This window comes from Carcharhinus amblyrhynchos, chromosome 30, assembly GCF_965287045.1.
Source record: "Carcharhinus amblyrhynchos chromosome 30, sCarAmb.v2.hapA, whole genome shotgun sequence".
NCBI classification, from domain to species: domain Eukaryota; kingdom Metazoa; phylum Chordata; class Chondrichthyes; order Carcharhiniformes; family Carcharhinidae; genus Carcharhinus; species Carcharhinus amblyrhynchos.
Genome location: NC_137353.1, coordinates 20740565 through 20761488, shown reverse-complemented (window position 1 = coordinate 20761488; position 20924 = coordinate 20740565). Strand labels below are relative to the sequence as shown.

General features: G+C 43.7%; 1 protein-coding gene across 3 annotated transcripts in view; it reads right to left on the bottom strand.

Moving 5' to 3' along the window:
* tmco4 (transmembrane and coiled-coil domains 4) overlaps nt 1–20590 on the bottom strand; it is a 106456-nt gene extending 85866 nt beyond the window's left edge. The window contains exons 1-5 of one of the 3 annotated variants that reach the window (XM_080214980.1): nt 20517–20590; nt 14158–14343; nt 11593–11767; nt 11403–11430; nt 3391–3523 (exon numbers count right to left, since the gene is read on the bottom strand). In XM_080214980.1, coding sequence (XP_080071106.1) covers nt 3391–3523; nt 11403–11430; nt 11593–11767; nt 14158–14288 — 467 coding nt within the window. In that variant the 5' untranslated portion in view covers nt 14289–14343; nt 20517–20590. Of the gene's footprint in view, nt 1–3390; nt 3524–11402; nt 11431–11592; nt 11768–14157; nt 14344–14752; nt 14773–20311; nt 20453–20516 lie in introns of those variants that run through there. The other 2 variants (XM_080214981.1, XM_080214982.1) reach the window with 2 other exon arrangements.
* Between the last annotated feature and the right edge of the window lie 334 nt (nt 20591–20924).

Here is a 20924-nt window from a genome sequence, read left to right as displayed (position 1 = left end):
CCACCAGTCACAGCTTGGATCCTGAGGAAAGGGCAAGGATTCTAGGTCCAAGCGGCATGCGGTTCATCAGAACTCAACATGCCATGGACAGCACAGTGGTTAGCACTGCTGCCTCACAGCGCCAGGGACCTGGGATAAATTCCCAGCTTGGATCATTGTGTGGGTTTCCTCCCAAGTCCAAAGACGTGCAGGTTTGGTGGACTGGCCATACTAAATTGCCCCTTAGTGTCAGGGGAACTAGCTAGGATAAATACATGGGGTTATGGGGATAGGGCCTGGGTGGAATTTTGATCGGTTCAGACTCAATGGGCCGAAAGGCCTCCTTCTGTCCTGCAGGATTCTATGATCCACCTGAGAAAGACACTGGTGACATTGAGACAAAATCTAGTGAAACATTTTTATATCCGAGAGGACAGGGTAACAATAATCTCTGATTATACCACCTGAATTATATGTGGACATTGTTTAAATGTTAAATTTAAAATGTTCTTTATCTGCCATGGTGTGCATGGTGCAGTTGGAGAATTTATACAGGGCAAAAAGCAAAGATTTGTGAAAGGTCTTATGTTATTAATTCTCTGAAACAGTATGCCATTTAAAAAAAATTGATAAGCAAAAAGAGTGCGAAATAAATCTAATTGGATATTATAAGTCAATCTTTGAACTATTGGCAGAAGCCAGTCAGTGCTGGTTTTATGTTGACTTGAACAATTTGGGTCAAGGCCAATATTCCATTTTCAATAGTTAGATCTGTTGCCAACTGGAAATATCAACTCAACATAAGAAGGTAACTCAATAGCCTGATCGATTGTCAGTACCATTCAGGGACCCGAGATTGACTGTTATTAAAGGAAAAAGGGGAAATTCAGACTAGTGCAGCAAGGGAGGTTCTTCTAAAGTACATTGCTAGGCTGTAACACACATCCAATCTACAGTGCCCCAGTAAGACAGAGCAATAAAAAGTTTATTCTGCATCTAACAGTGAACTGGTCTTATGTGTGTTTCATGAGTCAATGCCAATGGGCTTTACTCTGAAGCTAACCCATCCTGCACTTTAGAGTTGTCCAAGTTTTTGGGAGCTGGGATCATGATGTATATCATATTGCAAGTCATGTTGCAGCTTTATAGAACCTTAGTTAGGCCGCACTTGGAATATAGTGTTCAATTCTGGTTGCCACACTACCAGAAGGATGTGGAGGCTTTGGAGAGGGTGCAGAAAAGATTTACCAGGATGTTGCCGGTAAGGGAGGCATCAGCTATGAGGAGAGGTAGGAGAAACTTGGTTTGTTCTCACTGGAACTACAAAGATTGAGGGGTGACCTGATAAAGGTCTACAAGATTATGAGAGGCATGGACAGAGTGGATAGTCAAAAACTTTTCCCCAGGGTGAAAGAGTCAATTACTAGGTTTAAAGTGCAAGGGGCAAAGTTTCAACGAAATGTATGAGGATGATGTTTTTCACAGAGTGTAGTGGGTGCCTGAAACTCATTGTCGGTGGAGATAGCGGAAGCGGACATGGTAGCGACTTTTAAGGGGCATATTGACAAATACATGAATAAGATGGGAATAGAGGGATATGGTCCCCAGAAGGGTAGGGCGTTTTAGCCCAGTCAGGCAGCATGGTCGGTGCAAGCTTGAGGACCGAAGGGCCTATTCCTGTGCTGTAATTTTCTTTGTTCTTTGTACACCTGTCAAGGCCAATGAATGCCCCTCACAGGACCAGGCAGAAAGGTAAGGTGTCACACAGAAAAAAATTGCAAAGCCACCCTTTGCACAGGTCTGGTCTCCGCACTACAAAAAGGATTTGGAGACACTGGAGAAGGTGGAAAATAGATTGACAAAGGTGATACTAGAATTGAGAGGTTACACATATCAAAAAAGATTGATAAATAGGATGGGAATCTATTCTCACAAAAAGAGAAGGTTGGAGAGTGACTTAACAATGCCTTTAAAATTGTGAAGCAGTTTGATAAGGTAGATGTAGAGAAGATTTTTCCACTTGTGGAGAGTCCAAAAAGAGAAACCATAAATATGAGGTAGTCACCAATAACTCTAATAAGAAATTCTGGAGTTTTTTTTAACCCACAGGAGTGAAAATATGGAATCTGCTGCCACATAGAATAGTTGAGGCAAATAACATTGATGCCTTAAGGGAAAGCTGGATGAACACAAAGAGAAGAAAGCAAACAATAACAAGAACAACTTATATGTAGATACACTGAAATAAAGTAAGGTTGGAAGAGATTCATGCGGAGCATACATACTGACATAGACCAGCTGGGCTGAACAGTCTGTTTCTGTGTTTTAAAATCTATAAAGTTCTATTGAATTGTGCACACTGGCCCCTTCTAACTCCCAATTTTTAATATTGTGGTACTGAGCAAAGCCACTTGTTTGAGTATGAATTAAATCATCAAGGAAATAGTGGTGGCATGGTGGCACAGTGGTTAGCACTGCTGCCTCACAGAGCCAGGGACCCAGATTTGATTCCTGGCTTGGGTCGCTGTCTGTGTAGAGTTTGCACATTCTCCCTGTGTCTGCGTGGGTTTCCTCCAGGTGCTCCGTTTTCCTCCCGCAGTCCAAAGATGTGCAAGGTAGGTGGATTGGTCATGCTAAATTGCCCCTTGGTATCAGGGGGACTGGCTAGGGTAAATGCATGGAGTTATGGGGATAGGGTCTGGGTTGGCTTGTTGACAGTGCAGACTCGATGGGCCAAATGGCCTCCTTCTGCACTGTTGGATTCTATAACACACACACACACACACACACACACAGATTTAATATCTTCCCTATTAAGTTATGAACTGACCCCCCAATCAATGGCGTTCCTGCAGAGTAAAAGAAAACTGCCAGCAGGCCCGAGTGACTTTTTAAACTGCAGTACAGTTTTAAGGTTGACGCGAGAATCATAAAACACAACTGCAAAAGCTGAGAGCTTTTTAATGATCACCCAAACCCCTTGATTGGACAAAGCACATAATTACTTCATTGTTCTCTGAATCTTGTGATCACCCTCCACCCAATCACCTTCAAATATTGTCAGAGTGTGCGTGCACAGCAGCTGCTGGGAGCCAAACAAACAAAACTCAATCCTTAGCTGACCCAGACAGATACACTGTAGTGTTCAAGGTTACAATAGGAATACATTTTGGAGTGATGGTATTTTGTTTAGTGCTTTGGTTTTTTAAATACATTTTTTGTACATTTACAAGATTGTGATCTCATTCTATTTCCTTCCCAAAGGAAACAAATCAAAATCCACAAATCATAAGTGGTTTGAATATAGGGCTGATTGCTCAGGGTTCTGTGGCTCTCTGCTTAAGCCTGTAGGCTGTTACGTCTTTATTACAGAACACACTGGAATTGTGAAAGTCTAGGTTTTTCTCTTACTCTGACTCTGTTTCTTTATGTCCTTTCAAACTTTCTACCAATGACTCCTCAAAGATCTCCAGTTCTTCAAATGAAATTCGCAACAGCCATGTGACGTGACGGATGAGGACCCTCGCACGTGCGTCGTAGTATCCTGCAACACAAATATGGAATGTTGAATTCTGTTTGCCCAGGTAGAAAACTCTGGAACTGCTACTTTTACTGCTTTGTATCAGCATAATCTAGATGTACTGCACTGGAAAACAAGCAATGAGTTTGACCTTGGGTAGTTCCAAGTTTGTGAACAGAGCTTATAAATAGTTCTGTATTGAGCAACGTAGATCAGGATTGCACTGCCTAGTGTGAGGTTGGGTGACATAGATCCAGAGTGTGCTCTCTGATAGGGTTCTGAGTGTGTTGGCCACTGGAAATCCATGTGTGCACCATCCCCATACACTACTGGAACAAACTTACCATTCCAAGTAGGAATACTTCTGAAAAATATTTCTTTTGATTCCTGGGATGGCAGGTCTGTCATATGAGGAGAGACTAAGTCAGTTAGGATTATATTCACCGGAATTCATAAGAGTGAGAGGGGAACTCATAAAAACTTATAAAATTCTAACAGGGTTAGAAGGGGTAGATTCAGAAATAATGTTCCCGATGGTGGGGGGAGTCCAGAACAAGGCATCAGTTTGAGGATAAGGGGTAAACCTTTTAGAATTGAGGTGAGGAGAAATTTCTTCACCCAGAGGGTGGCGAATGTATGGAATTCACTACCACAGAACTTAGTTGAGGCCAAAATTTCGTGTGATTTCAAGAAGAAATTAGATATAGCTCTTGGAGCTAAAAGGAGCAAGGGATATGGGAAGAAGGGGGAATCAGGATATTGAATTTGATGATCAGCCATGATCAAGATGAATGGCAGAGCAGGCTCGAAGAGCCGAATGGCCTACTCCTGCTTCTAGTTTCTATTAACAAAATGAATATACATGCTTTCCATCAACTGATATTTTGATAAACTCAATTAGATCAAGGGAAGGCATTACAGTGTGCATACTGGAATCATCAGCAGCTCCTCCTCCTCCCCCCAGCACGTCCCCTCTAACATTGACATTAAATGTGACCCACTCACCACGAAAACTGACATCTCGGCGACCCCACCCTCACATCGAAGAGCAAGTGTGTGGGACAAGCAATCATTTCATTTTGCATCTTGGAATAAAACATGGCATGAAAATACATTACAATGCTTTGTGTGTCAGCCATGGCTCAGCTGATAGCATTCTCACTCCTGAGGCATAAGGTTCTGGATTCAAGTCCAGGGTTTGAACACAAAAACCTATACTGACACTCCAGTTCAGTAAGAGAGCACTGCACTGTTGGAGGTGCTAAACTCCATCTGCCTGCTTGGGTTCACATTAAAGATCCCATGGCATCACTCTGAAGAGGAGCAGGGGAGTTATCCCACGTCCTGGCCATTACTTACCCCACAATCAGCGTCACTAAAAAAATAGTAATTGCATTACTGTTTGTGGAAGTTCATTGCGTGTGAATTGGTTGCTGCATTTCCTACAACAGTGAAATATTCATAGAATCCCCACAGTACAGAAGGACGTCATCCAGCCTGCACTAACAATAGTCCCACCCAAGCTCTATCGCTGTAACCCCATGTATTCACTCTGCAAATCTCCCTGACACTCAGGGCAATTTAGTGTGGCCGGTCAACCCAACCTGCACATCTTTGGACTGTGGGAGGAAACCAGAGCACCCGAACATGGGGACAACATGCAAACTCTACAGAGTCACCCAAGGCTGGAATTGAACATGGGTCTCTGGTGCTGTGAGGCAGCAGTGTTAACCACTGTGCCACCCACTTCCCTTTAAAAGCATACAATGACTGCAAAGCACTTTGAGACAACCGGTGGAAAATGTGTTATAAATGCAAGTCTTTCTTTACTCTGGGGCATAAAGTGACTTGCTTCCCCTGCACATTCATTAGGACAGTAACAAACTAAACTGCCCATACCCAACCACCAGATTAAGACTGCCCACTGATGACAGTTTGATCTCCCCTCCAATAATTTCACATCATTACCACCCCATTCTCAAATCACTCCTGAGACACTGATGATATAATGATGTATAATCAAGCCCTTTTGCAGTATTGTGGTGTTGTGCAGGGTTAACCCCTCTGATGCTTGCCCTTAGCTGACCATCTACCGCAACTGGCTAAGTCAGCTGAAATTAAATCATCCTTCTTTGCTGTTGTTCCTTGTTCAAGTTAAATATCAATAAATATTAATCATTCAGTCTAATGCTCAAGGTGCATGTTATTGATTTGTTATCTATGAGTAATTAGTGTTGCATGAGCTGCACAGTACATACTTTTCCTAGAAGCCCAACCTGCTTATATCATCAATGTGTACAGCAGAAGCATTTTGTTTAATGGAACTGAGTGGCACAATTGTTCCAACTCCAGTTGTTCACCTCTCGGACCTGCATTCAAATCCAGCCGAAATTGTTGGCTAACGGTCTCTTCTGTTGACTAAGCCCTGCACACTATGGCATGCCTCGTTTTGAGAGTTGCAAATCTGTGGAGTCCACTTTCCAGGGATGAGGTGGAAACTAAGACAGCATTCAGAGTTACATTGTGTTTTCTCTTTGCCCTATGCTGTTCTGCAGCCACAAGATGCTGAAACGATCACCAAAACACCATACACCACAGTGGCAAATTCAACTTTCTAGTGAGTAAGAACATAAGAAATAGGAGCAGGAGTAGGCCATCTAGCCCTTCGAGCCTGCCCCACCATTCAATAAGATCATGGCTGACCTGAAGTGGATCAATTTCACTTTCCCGCTTTCTCCCCATAACCTTTAATTCCCCTGTCTATCAGAAACCTGTCATAAACATGGACAACAAACAAATGGGCAAAAATGTACACAAAGGAGCTTCAAAACATGATATTTAATGATAAATCTTTGTGTTTTATCAAGTTGAGGAATTTCTGCGGTGGGAGAAAGAACATTCCCCATTTCAAGTACTCAGCATCAGCTGGGAAGCAGTCCTTTAGGACAGATACAGTAGATATTATATACACAGTAAAGTTCCCGCTATGCTTCCCAAAAAGGTGTATCGACTTTAGGAATGTCTCAAAGTACTAATTTTACAATTCTCATTCCTAGCCCAAACTGCTCTGAACCTGAAACCAATGCCATGTGAATAAGCCATGGAAGTATGCTCACCGAGAACTAGGCTGTACCTAAAAATGCAAACAAGGAAACCAATTCATGTCAGCATTTACCCTTCATGCTTTCAACCAGTCTGAAGCACATTTTCCCACCCTGTTTCAAGAACTCTTCAATTCCTTTTCCTCTGTTCATTTATCCTATCTAATTCTGAATGCTGTTTTAGTTTCTACCTCAACCCTGGGAAGTGAATTCCACTGATTTGCAACTCTCAAAACAAGGCATGCCATAGTGTACAGGGCTTAGTCAACAGAAGAGATCTTTACCCAACAATTTCAGCTGGATTTGAACACAAGTCCCAGAGATGAACAACTGGAATTGGAACAATTACGCCTCTCAGTTCCATTAAACAAAATGCTTCTGCTGTACACACAGATAGATGATATATGCAGGTTGGGCTTCTAGGAAAAGTATGTACTGTGCAGCTCATGCAACACTAATTACTCACAGATAACAAATCAATAACACGCACCTTGAGCATTAGACTGAATGATTAATTTGATATTTATTGATATTGAACTTGATATTTATTGATATTGAACTTGATATTTATTGATATTGAACTTGATATTTATTGATATTGAACTTGATATTTATTGATATTGAACTTGATATTTATTGATATTGAACTTGAACAAAGAACAGCAGCCAAGAAGGATGATTTAGTTTCAGCTGACTTAATTTTCCATTTAATATGAAAATTCAATGTTGTCATCTGGGCATTTTGCCTATATTTCAATATCTTCCTTCTCATTATGACGTTGACTAGGTGCAGTTCCATGGAGACTGGTAGCTTTCAAATGCTCAAATACATTGTTTAGTGTCCCTCATGTAAGCCTAAACAGGCTGTCTAACCAGAAGGATATGTACATAGCAACGCCTGATCCTGTTTCCACCCAAAGTGCATACACTTTCACCCGAGTTCACTGAATCCCAAATCTTGACACAGCAGATGGTGGAATTTGAATTCAATTAAAACAAGTCTGAAATTAGGAATCTAGTGATGACCATGAAACCATTGTTGATTCTCAGAAAAACCCACCTGGTTCATCAATAATGGGTTAGGGAAGAAAATCTGCCCTCCTTACTGGGTGTGGCCTACGTGACTCCAGAGCCACAGCAATGTGGTTAACTCTCAAACACCCACTAACAAGGGCAACCGGGGATCGGCAATTTTCTCACCTGTCCTTTTCTTCTCCTGAAAGGTTCAGCCCTTTGATGACTTATAGTTATTCAGATGCCAAGCACCTCAGATGTACAAATCGCTAATTCTTAAGTTACTTTTTGACACACCCACCCCGAACTCAAGACACTTCATTAAGGCTTTCTATTTTAGATGCTCGTTACTCTCTGTATCAAGCATCCCCAGGTCATTGCCATCATGTGTCAGGTGTAGAGTACAGCTACCACTTTGTAGTCTCCTCTTTGTAGTCTACATAAATGACTTGGAAGAGAGCGTAGGTGGTGTGATCAGCAAGTTTGCTGATGACACCAAGATGGCAGGGTTGGCGGGTACTGAAGTGGATTGTCAGGTGATACAACAGGATATAGATAGGTTGGTGCATTGGGCAGATAGGTGGCAGATGGAATTTAATCCTGACAAATGCGAGGTGATGCATTTTGGAAGGAATAATGTAGACAGGAGCTAAGTGATTAAAGGTAGACAAATTAGGAGTATAGAAACACAGAGGGACCTGGGAGTGCAGGTTCACAAATCCATGAAGGTTGTGACACAAGTGGAGAATGTTGTCAGGAAGGCTTATGGAATGCTAGCCTTTATAGGAAGAGGTATAGAGTTTAAAAGCTGCCGTCTAATGCTTCAGTTGTATAGAACGTTGGTTAGACCGCATTTGGAGTACTGCGTCCAGTTCTGGTCACCTTACTACCGGAAGGACGTGGAGGCTCTGGAAAGGGTGCAGAGGAGGTTTACCAGGATGTTGCCTGGCATGGAGGGGTTGGGTTACGAGGAAAGGTTGGAGAAACTGGGACTGTTCTCTTTGGAAAGACGGAGATTGAGGGGTGACATGATAGAGGTATATAAGATACTGAAGGGAATAGACAGGGTCAATAGTGAGAGACTGCTCCCTAGATTGGTTACGAATACAAGAGGACATGATTTAAGGGTGAGGGGGGAGAGGTATAATTTGAATATGAGAGGAAGGTTCTTTACGCAGAGAGTAGTGGGGGTATGGAACGCGCTACCGAGTGGGGTGGTGGAGGCAGGAACGTTGGACTCGTTTAAGGTTCAGTTAGATAGGCACATGAGTGAAACGAGGATGGAGGGTTATGGTAGGGGTTATTGAATAAGGGTTAGAACCTCGGGAGACACCGGAAAGGCAGGCTTGTGATTAACATTTTTGTCTTTTCACTCCGCAGGTGGAGGTCCACCTCGTTGTCAAACAAGGGGCATGCACGCGGTGGGTCGTGCGTGGGCTGCTCCTGGAGGTTCCGGGAGTGGCCTAGTACTTCGTGTCGGTGTGTGTGCTTGATCCTGGACTGGTAGACGGGCGCCGCAACAGCTCGGTGACTAGCACTGCTAGCTGCGCAGATACATGGATTTGGGCCTGTGTCTGTGGGAGTTTGTGCATTCTCCCTGTGGTTGCGTGGGTTTCCTCCGGGCGCTCCGGTTTCCTCCCACACCCCAAAGATGTGCTCTTAGGCTGATTGGTTTTACCAAATTGACACTATTCTCCCCTGAATCTGGCTAAGTCAGGGGTTCTATTTGTAGATACGCAGGGTAGAATAGGTGTAGGGTGATGCGGTGGCGCGGGCTTGTTGGGCCGAAGGGCCTGTTTCCCGTGCTGGGTTGTTCTTTGTACCACTATACTCAGGTCAGGCACAGCACTTGTTAGATACAATAAAATCTCATGAACAGTTCACGTGACCCTTCTTCACTCATCCCAAACACAAAAATTTTCTTGTGCAAACAGGCACTGGGACCGTGGCTGTTACTCTTTTGGTTTTCATATATACGGCATTCCCAGTGTTTTCTTCTCCTCCCAACATTATGTTTTGTTCAATGTCACAGGACGGGGGGAGTAAGTGGCTCATTTGAAACCAGGAACTGGGTCAAGATTTGTGATATTACAGAATCGGTTAAATCATGGCCTCCATAAATTGAACTCAATTTATTGGAATCCTGAGCTTTGTTCAACTCCTCCCAGGTTAGTTACTTTCTCAATCAATTTATCAAAACAGCAGCTTTGAAGCTTCTCGGTAACCAGACTGGTAATTTACATACTATATCCAAACTTTGGGGACTTTGTGCATCAGGAAAATGTCCAAAGCTAGGCACATAGCAGCTGCTGCACTATTAATTTAAAGCCAGGGTTATGAAGCTCTCCTATGAATGATGATGACTTGATTCAGAATGTTTTGCAATGCAACAATCCAAAAGCCATAGCATAGCATGCAGGAGAAAATTCAGACACCAACAAAAACTCATCTTCATATTATCAGAATGTCACGCACCAACTGACTTAAGAACAGCTTCTTCCCTACTGCCATCAGACTTTTGAATGGACCTATCTGGCATTAATTTGATCTTTCTTTACACCCTAGCTATGACTAACACTACATTCTGCACTCTCTCATTTCCTTCTCTATGAATAGTATGCTTTGTCTGTATATCGCGCAAGAAATAATAACTGTATGTTAATACAGGTGACAAAAATAAATCAAATAATAATCATATGCTCAGCATTTTATGATTCTATGAAAAGTAAATCATTTGCAATTTTTAATATTACAATGCCAGATTTGTGGTTTTTGATAAATCCCTTCCTTCCCCCGCTATAGATCCACATCCTATGATGTCTTCACTTAGCTGGGTTGGAGTCAGAGCTTCTTGGGAAAATTTGTCATGATCCAGATTACTTTTGCTGCAAATGCCAATTAAGGACTTTCAACACATTCCAAAGATAATTGATGATCATTCTGACACCAGTAAATCATGACTCAGAGATTCAGGATAATGATGTGTACCAAACAAATACTATAACAGCACAGTGTCATAGTATGAGGGGAAGAAATAGGCATCATGGCATGGGGAGCTGGGGGGATTGCTCCACAACTAGGAATCAGTTATTTGTAGGCTGATGAACTTTAAACACTTTCAGGGTGCTGAGGTTGGCCTGCTGCACAAGCTAAAAGGAGAACAACACATGACTGCATTGTTCTTAATTTCAAGACCCCATCAGAGTGTTCAAAGTGACTGCAAGCAAAACTATCAATCCCCATTCAACAACACCTCACCCACACCCCACCGATCCACGCTCACTCCCATTCTCGCTCCAGGGATGCACCAACTTTTAAGCATTAAAATGAGGCTACAGCAACAAAATATTTAGGAACATTTATTCTATTCTTCTATAGGGACAGTGGTCTTTGGTTCAGTGATGTGATTGGTACAAGGGGAGGGATGTTACAGCACAATAGCACAAGTGATTAGCACTGCTGCTTCACAGTGCCAGGGACCCGGGTTTGATTCCCAGCTTGGGTCACTGTCTGCGTGGAATCTGCATGTTCTCCCCGCGTCTATGTGGGTTTCCTCCTGGTGCTCCGGTTTTCTCCCACAGTTTGAAAGATGTGCTGGTTAGGTGCACTTACCCGAACAGGCGCTGGAGTGTGGCAACTTGGGGAATTTCACAGTAACTTCGTTGCAGTGTTAATGTAAGCCTTACTTGTGACACTAATAAATAAACTTTAACTTTTACAATGCAACACATATCAACTGTGCTTTCCCAGTATTTTCTATTTGAACAGTTGAGGAATCTGGAACTCACCATCTTTCAGTGAAAAAGAAACAAGATCCTGAAACAGAAGGGCAAAAAAATTAGAGTGAATATCTGAGTTCTTCAAAAATCAAATAAACACTTTGCAGAAACGTTCACACAATCATGCGTGAACACCAATGGAATGCTAAGAAGACAATCAAAAATGCGATCTGGGGTAGCAGATATCCAGAATGTGTACCTGAGTAATCAGAATTGGACTGTCCTTCAAAGCCGGTTCTTTTAGAAGAAGGTCTGCAAATGTGTCTGTTCCTTCTCCTCCCATTCCATTGGCGAAAGCCTCCATGACAGGCAAGACAGATTCTGAAAGCTGCAGCCAATCTATAAGCCCTTGAATAAATTTCATTCTGAACTCCCTACAAAACCAAAGAAACGTATTTAGTGACCTTTCATTATTAAGATTTGTAACTAAAACTGTCCAGTACACACACACTTGCAGCCATAATTTGCAAACGTGCATATATCCATGTATATTAAAAGACCTATATATAGGTGCAATCACACAAACATATCAATGTATATGCATGTATACTGACTCATCACTATGAAATGTACTTGTGCGTTTGTACACGTGCATCTTATCAGATCAACATGTAAACCTTTTAAAGGTAAACCAACAGCTTCAAAGGAATCTGACAGAGTCCCAGAATAAGCTGACAGCTCATCATCTGAAGAGGAAAAAATGGCAGGGTGAAGGCAAGGGAATGGCACTAGGAGTTGTTCTTGAAGACAGCAGGCACAGACATGACAGGCTGAACAGCTTTCTTCTGTGACCATTCTATAGAAACAGTCCCGAATTTAGACCAACAGGGGGGTCAGACGCAAAGCTCTTTGGGCAACAGTGGTGACTTGACAGCACGGTGACAGTGATTAGCACTGCTGCCTCACTGCATCAGAGACCTGTGTTCAATTCCAGCCTTGGGTGACTGTGTGGAGTTTGCACGTTCTCCCTGATCTGCATGGGTTTCCTCTGCGTGCTCTGGTTTCCTCCCACACTCCGAAGATATGCGGGTTTGATTGACTGGCCACGATAAATTGTCCCTTAGTGTCAGGGTGATTAGCAGGGTAAATATGTGGGGTCACAGGAGTAGGGTAGGGCCTGGGTGGGATTGTTGTCGGTGCAGGTTTGATGGACCAAATGGCCTCCTTCTGCACTATAGGGATTCTATGACTTAGAAATTACAGGAGGAGGATGTAACTTATGGAGGAATGAGAATTATCGTCTGTGGATTCATATTTGAAAACATTTTGTAATTTGACAAGTGATTGGCTGCATTTAATTCTATTTTGGAATCTACTGTAATTCTGAAAGCAAATCTCAGTATTTTCTATTAAAGAAAAACAAATCACTTCAAATCACACTTAGTTCCAAACCGTGGAAATTCCACATGTTTAGTGGCATGAAATGATCAAATGAAGCCAGTTAATATGCTCACACCAGGGAACATCTACCTTGTCTCAAAAAAGCAGTCGCAACCATCATCAAAGAAAATAAACTTCACATGAGGCAACAGCAGGATACAATTCAGAAAGTGCCTTTTGAAAGATAATACAAGGTTTTCCAAAGCTGCGCTTTTGAACCTTGTCATGTGTGAAACTTGGCCAGGGACACCTCTGAACAAACACATCCAGATCTCAGTTCAATCGCTTTTGCTTCAAATTCAGATAAAAAACAACGCAAAAAAATAACATTGATGAATTAGTTCCAGTGCTACCATCCAATTTAACTGGTTCTAACTAAAGTCTTGCTTTCTAAATGATCTGTTTCGTTATACTGAGTGCCTGTAATACCAGTGAGAAAAGCACCTTTTTCTTTTTAACTTCTAATAGCTAAAGTTAAAGCTTTAAGTTTATTTATTAGTGTCACAATTGGCTTACATTAGCACTGCAATGAAGTTACTGTGAAAATCCCCTAGTCACCACACTCAAATGCCTGTTCGGGTACCCTGAGGGAGAATCTAGCATGACCAATGCACCTACCTGCACACCTTTGCAGTGTGGGTGGAAACCCACACAGAAATGGGGAGAACCTGAAGGCTCCACACAGACAGTGATCCAAGCCAGGAATCAAACCCATGTCCCTGACGCTGTGTATACGCACACACGCATGTATGGATCAAAGTTAAAATTTATTTATTAGTCACAAGTGGACTTATATTAACACTGCAATGAAGTTACTGTGAAAATCCCCTAGTCGCCTGTTCAGGTACACTGAGGGAGAATTTAGCATGGCCAACGCACCTAACCTGCACATCTTTGGAGTGTGGGAGGAAACAAGGGCACCCGGAGGAAACCCATACAGACATGGGGAAAACATGCAAACTCCGCATAGACAGTGACCCAAGCCGGGAATCGAACCCAGGTCCCTGGTGCTGTGAGACAACAGTGCTAACCACCATGCCACCTCAGTTCAGCTTGCTGAGAACCTCTCCAAATTATGTACTTAAAGGAACCAGTTGATAACAGCACATGAAACAAAGTGGAAAGCCACTAAAAACTGATCCTTTGTTCAACAGCTGGTCTGGAGTGTTGGGGCAGCACTAGGACTACAGCAATTGGCCTCAGTGCTCCACAGTTAGGATGAGTTGGGGGTGGGGGTGGGGGTGAGAAAAAAAATTGGCTTGGATTCCCTCGTCTGATTGCCAATCGACATTCCATATTGGAAGTGTGTGTTTGTAGTGGATGCCGATCTAAGATGCTCAGTAGTAAGCTGCTGAACGTTAGCGTCTTACAGCGGAGGACTAACCTGTGCTCCTCTTCAGAAAACAGCAATGACAGTGTAACACCACACAGGCCGCCATACGCAAACCTGCCTGGCTCACTCAGCAGTCGGCCAACCGGCTCCAGTGGCTCCTTCACTTCACTTGAGATGCTCATCTTCAGACGGCTGTTAGCTGCTCCAACAGCTGGTCAGTGATGTACTCATTTTCGGCTGGGATTAGAGAAAAGGAAGTTTTTTTAATAAAAAGAAACCAACAAAAATAAAGAGAAAAGTGAGAACAGCATTAACATGAAACAAATGCCATTCCATTTCCTGATGATTATTCTGCAATAGATTGGTGGCAATAAATCACACTCATTAATTATTCTGTGTGGACGGGACTGAACATTGACAATATACAACACAGCATGCTGCAAGACGCTGCCAACAGTAAGCTGAACTTAAAAAGAATAAAAAAGCCCCCACGGAATTCACATTATACACCACAGAAATTACCAAACACAGCAGAGTGTTTTCAAATTAAATTTTACTGTTCAGTTAACAGTAATAACTCAGTAATGACTCAACCATTACTCTTGGAGCTAAAAATGTCACCTGAGCTCCTTAATCAGGCCATTACCTTCTAATGAGATCCAGGTATGCATTGTTCCCTATTGAAACGATCCCCACATTTTCGACAGCATGCACGCTCAGCAGCGGCAATGCAAATCTCACTAAGGAAGTGGGAACTTCTTACAATGTTCCTCAAACTTGAGGCTGTGAAAAATTCAGCTCAAGGTGTGTTCATTAACCTTGTGAGCAGGTTGTGACTTCAAATTCACAGATGCCCTGTAGTGAAGTGTGAAATATGACCCAATTGTTTTTTTCCAAAAAAAAGGGTTTCTCAAAACAGGCTCCACAAGGGCAGTGGGAACTGAATCAATCTGGCACCCATACTTGAGCAGGACTAGATTTACATTTAGGGAGAGATGAAGGAAATCTGAGTTTACTCCAGTTCCCTATTTAATTGCTGTGCACAATCAGTTGGCAACTGAATGATTTCTGTTAACACACAGTCTTTTGATACAGAGTAAGAGGATTATGTGCTTTCTACACTAACTCAAATGGGCTTAAAGTTTATTTATTAGTCAGGCTTACATTAATGCTGCAATGAAGTTACTGTGATATTTCCCCTAGTTGCCACACTCCGGCGCCTGTTTGGGTCAAGGCATCTAACCAGCACATCTTTCAGATCATAGGAGGAAACCAGAGCACCTGGGGGAAACCCATGCAGACATGGGGAGAACATGAAAACTCCACACAGACAGTGACCCAAGGCAGGAATGGAAACTGGATCCTTGGCGCTGAGGCAGCAGTGCTAGCCAGTGCCTCCAAGGATAAGTCTCTCACAATTGCTGTTAAAATGCATTCAGTCAAACAGTCAAAGAGCCAGAATCCCACAGAGCCCCATCTCAACTGTGACAAACCTCCGTGGCTCCACAGCTCACAGCCAGTTCAACAGACTGCATCAATTTTACCTGATGCACTTTTGCACACAACTCAAACAAGGTTGACTGACCCTTAATTGTCCCTGAACCACCTCTTGCCAAGGTACTATAGGTCAAGTATCCTTTATCCATACATCCAAAAACCAAATGCATCGAAAAGAAAATTTTTTTTTGCATGGGAAGTCTGTGACCCGAGCCGACATAAAACTCATTGAGCAGACCACACCTTTTAGCGTGGGAAGTCTAGTTGTTTCCTTTATCTTGTGATTTTTGTGGTTATTTAATACTTTTACTGTCAAATTTGTAAACCATAGCTAGCTTAGGCTTTGGTAATGTAATTAGGCCTGGGCCTACTGTATATACAGTACATATATACCACTTCCAAAAACTGAAAATATCTGAATACCGAAACGCAATCAGCCCCTAGGGTTTTTAACAAAGAATATTTGGGCCATTGAGATAATCAGCACTGCAAGCTCATGGTATTAAATATCCTAATGAAAGAAAGTACATGCATTTATATAGCTATATATCACTACCTTAGCATGTCCCAAAGCACTTTACAGCCAATTAAATATTTCTGAAGTATAGTCACATTGCAATGTAAAAATTGTTGGACAATTTTCACACGGCAAGGTTTCACAAGCAGCAATACAATAATGACCAGATAATCTGTTTCTGTGATGGGGGTTGCAGGGTTAATATTGGCTAGGACGCTGGGAGAATTCCCCCAATCATCCTTCAGATCTAATTGAGAGGGCAGATGACAGGACCACAGTTTAACATCTCATTTGAAAGATGACGTCTCCAAGACTGGAACACTCCCTCAAGTCCTTCACTGAAGTGTCAGCTTGGATTATGCATTCAGGTCGCTGGAGGGGAGCGTGAACCTACAAGCCTCTATTAATGAATCAAGATGGACATCTTTTAGTCTTGGATTGTAACACTGGGTCTGCCAAGTCTCCCTTGGGAGATTATGATTCTTCATTCATTGGCCCCTTATCCTGAGATTGTGTTTAGATTTCCAATAGGCAGAAACAATCACTGTCCATCCTATCTAGGGGCTCCAGATTGGACTACTTGAAAGCTTGCCTTTCTAGGCAAGTCAGTGCTCTATACAAGCTGATTGTTAACGCAAGATATTGCAAAGGCTCTAGGTCCTGACAATATTCCAGCAATAATACTGAAAACATGCTTCAGAACTTACCATGCCCCTGGCCAAGGTGTTCCAGTACGGTCACACATCTACCTGGCATTGTGGAAAATTGCCTAGTCACGTCCATAAAAACAGAACAAAACCAATCCAGCCAATTACCACCACATCAGCTTCCTCTCAATCATCAGCAAATAATGGAAGGGGTCATCAACAGCACTAAGTAGCAGTTGCGCACGGACACTCAGTTTGGATTCCGCCAGGGTCACTCAGCTCTTGACCTCATTACAGTCAAAGATAAAAGAGCTGAACTGAGATGACTGCCTTAGACATCAACGCAGATTTGACTGAACATGACATCAAGGAGCTGGAGCAAAGATGGAGAAAATGGGAATTGGGGAAAACTCTCCGCTGGTTGGAGTCATACCTAGCACAGAGGAAGATGTTGTGGTGGTTAGAGGTCAATCTTTACAGGTCCAGGACATCACTGCAGGAGCTCCTTAGGATAGTGTCCCAGGCCCAACTATCTTCAGCTGCTTCATCAGTGACCTTCCTGTGTGAATGATACTGAACACTGAGCACCAGCAACTGCGCAATGTTCAGTATTATTCGCAGCTTCTCAGATACAGGAGGATTTCATGACCAAATTTTGCAAGACCTAGAAAATATTCAGGCATGGGCTGACAAGTGGCAAGTAACATTCATGCCACACAAGTATCAGGCAAGTACCAAACGAGAAAGGATATAACCATAATCCCTTGACATTCAATAGCATTACCATCGCTGAATCGTCCACTATCAACATCCTGGGATTACCATTTACCACTGGACTAGTCATATACTGTAGCTGCCAGAGCAGATCAAAGCTAGGATTCCTGTAAGTAACTTGCCTCCTGACTCCCCAAAGCCTGTCCACCATCTGTCTACAAGGCATTAGTCCGGAGTGTAATGGAATACTCTCCACTTGCCTGGATGAGTGTAACTCCAACAACACAAGCTGGACACCATGCAGGACAGTGAAGCCTGCTTGACTGCTATCCTTTCCACAAACATTCAATCCCTCTAACAGTGGCAGCAGTGTGTATCATCTACAAGATGCACTGCATTATCTCACCAAGGTTCCACAGGCAACACCTTCCAAAATCCAAGACCTCTACCACCTACAAGGACAAGGGCAGCAGATATCTGGGAACACCATCACCTGGAAGTTCCCCTCCAAGCCACTCACCATCCCGACTTCAAAATATCACCATACCTTCAGTGTCAGTGGGTTAAAATTCCCTAACATTACTGTGGGTGTGCCTATACCTCAGGGGCTGCAGTGGTTCAAGATGGCAGCTCACCACCACCTTCTCGAGGGCAACTGGGAATGAGCAATAAATGTTGGTCTAGCCAGTCACACCCAGGTCCTGTAAATGATTTTTTTTAAATGCACAGCACTCAATACAAAGTCATTTCAACATTTTATAAAGCTAATTTTTAACCACAGGCTCCTAAGTTCTGTCCCTCTGGCAATACAAGATGGAAACTTGTTACCCCTGTGCTTTTTTTTAAATCCTAAAATAGTGCTTTCAGTTGATGGAAGCAAGCTGACAATTTAGCTTTAAACTGAAGATAAACATAAATGTTTACCCTGTCATCAATTTGCCAATGAGCTAGATTTATTTGAAAAAAACTGAAGATTCATTGCACACAGTAAATGTTAGTGCCATCAAAAAACATGCACTGAAAATATGGTTATGTGCAGTGCTCTGGGCTCCATACTGGGTGCTTCAAGAGGTTGTAATGGAGAATGCAGCAATCAGGAAACCCATGGCTTCTCATGGGATTGAATTTAGAATTTACTTATACAAACAAAATGATTTTTGCCAATCAGATTTGGATTCAGTGGCCATGAATTCAGAGAGAATTGGCAACATAGAATCCCTACAGGATTCCCTACAGGAGGCCATTCGACCCATCGATTCAGCATCGACTTTCTACAGAGCATCCGACCCAGGCCCTATTCCCCTAATCCCACGTATTTATGCCACAAAAAGGGAAGCGATGGCCTAGTGGTATTATCGCTAGCCTATTCATCCAGGAATTCAGCTAATGTTCTGGGGACCCCGGTTCAAATCCCACCATGGCAGATGGTGGAATTTGAATTCAATAAAAAATATCTGGAATTAAGAATCTATTGATGACTGTGAAACCATTGTCGAGAAAAGCTTATCTAGTTCACTCATGTCCCTTTAAGGAAGGAAATCTGCCGCCCTTACCCAGTCTGGCCTATACGTGACTCCAGAGCCACAGCAATGTGGTTGACTCTCAACTGCCCTGGGGCAACCAGGGATGGGCAATAAATGCTGGCCAGCTAGTGACGCTCATGTCCCATGAATGAATAAAAATCCCCCTTGGGACATTAAGGCAATTTAGCATGGCCACCCCACCTAACCTGCACATCTTTGGAGCGTAGGAGGAAACTACAGCACCTGGAAGAAATCCACAGACATGGGAGAATGCGCAGACTCTGCAAAGACAGTGACCAGAATCGAACCGTGTCCCTGGCACTGAGGCAGCAGTGCTAACTACTGTGCCACCGATGCATGAGTTGGGTATGTGGCCTGTCTGTGTATTTATCAAGAGGATGTGGGTATAACTCAGTGTAGTTATTATTCTGGTTCAGGAATAGAAAGGATGCTACCAGGACTTGATGGTTTGAATTATAAGGAGAGGCTGGATAGACTGGATCTTTTTCCCTGGAGCCTAAGAGATTTAGAGATGATGTTACAGAGGTCGATACCGTGTCTGCCACGGGTGCTCCAGTTTCCTCCGCAATCCAGAGATGTGTGGGTTAGGTGGAACGGCCATGCTAAATTGCCCCTTAGTGTCGGGGATATTAGCACAGGTAAATGCACCGGGTTATGGGGATAGGGCCTGGGTGGGATTGTGGTTGGTGCAGACTCGATGGGCCTAATGGCCTCCTTCTGCACTGAAGGGATTCTATGGATAAAATAACGAAGGGCAGAGATTGAGTAGATAGTCAACATCTTTTCCCACAGGTAGGGGAGTCTAAAACAAGAGGGTATAGATTTGAGGGGAGAGATACAAAAGGGTCCACAGGGGCAATTATTTCACTAAGAGGATGGAGTGCCTGGAACAAGCTGCCAGAGGTAGTGATAGAAGCAGATACAATTTAGGCAGTTACATGGGGAAGAGGGTATAGAGGGAAATGGGCCAAATGAGGGCAATTGCGATTAGTTTAGTGGTAAAACTGTGCGGCATGGGCTAGTTGGGCCGAAGGGCCTGTTCCCATGCTATAAATCTCTATACCTCTATGAGCAGGTTGGGTGGATCGGCTATGCTAAATTGCCCTTTATTGTCAGGGGGGACTAGCTAGGGTGGGATTACAGGGATAGGGCCTGGTGGGATTGTGGTCAGCACAGGCTCAATGGGCTGAATGGCCTCTTTCTGCACTGTAGTGGTTCTCTGATACTCAGGATATTAACAGTGGCTCATTATTACAGGTGGAGTATTTACTCAGGTGTTTATTTACCTGTGCTGGCTGGGTTTTGAGTACTTTGCGGGTGGGGGCAGGCAGTACAGAGTCTGTGTGAGTGTGGGGGAGGCGGCTATCCGCTCAGTAATGAATAACCGAGTGAACAGCGGCCCAGCTCCCCGGGGAGGTGAAGGCCGCAGCCTCGGGCTGGCCTGGCAGTTAGGCCCGGACTCAGGGAGAGGGGGGCGCGGGGGGGGATTACCTGCTGGAGCCGTTCCCGAACTTCCGCCGCCGCCGCGTCCCCAGGAGCGCGCATGCACAATAGGATATCGGGGGGGGGCGCGCACGCGACCCGGTGTCCCCCTCGGGGCCGCGCCCAGGCTCCCCGGGGCGCGCGCGCGCGCGCGCTGGGCAATCGGGAGCGCGCGCGCGCGGCTGAGGGCAGTGACTGGGTTCAGCCTGAGGCTCCAACTCACATTGACAGAATCAACCAGTCTTTACAGTGCAGGAGGGAAAAAGGCCGTTCAGCCCATGGAGCCTGCACTGGCTCCTCCAAAGAGCCTTCTGCCTAGTCCAAGGTGACATAGTGATTAGCACTGCTGCCTCACAACACCAGGGTCCCAGGTTCAATTCAGCCTCAGGTCACTGTGTGGAGTCTACACGTTCTCCC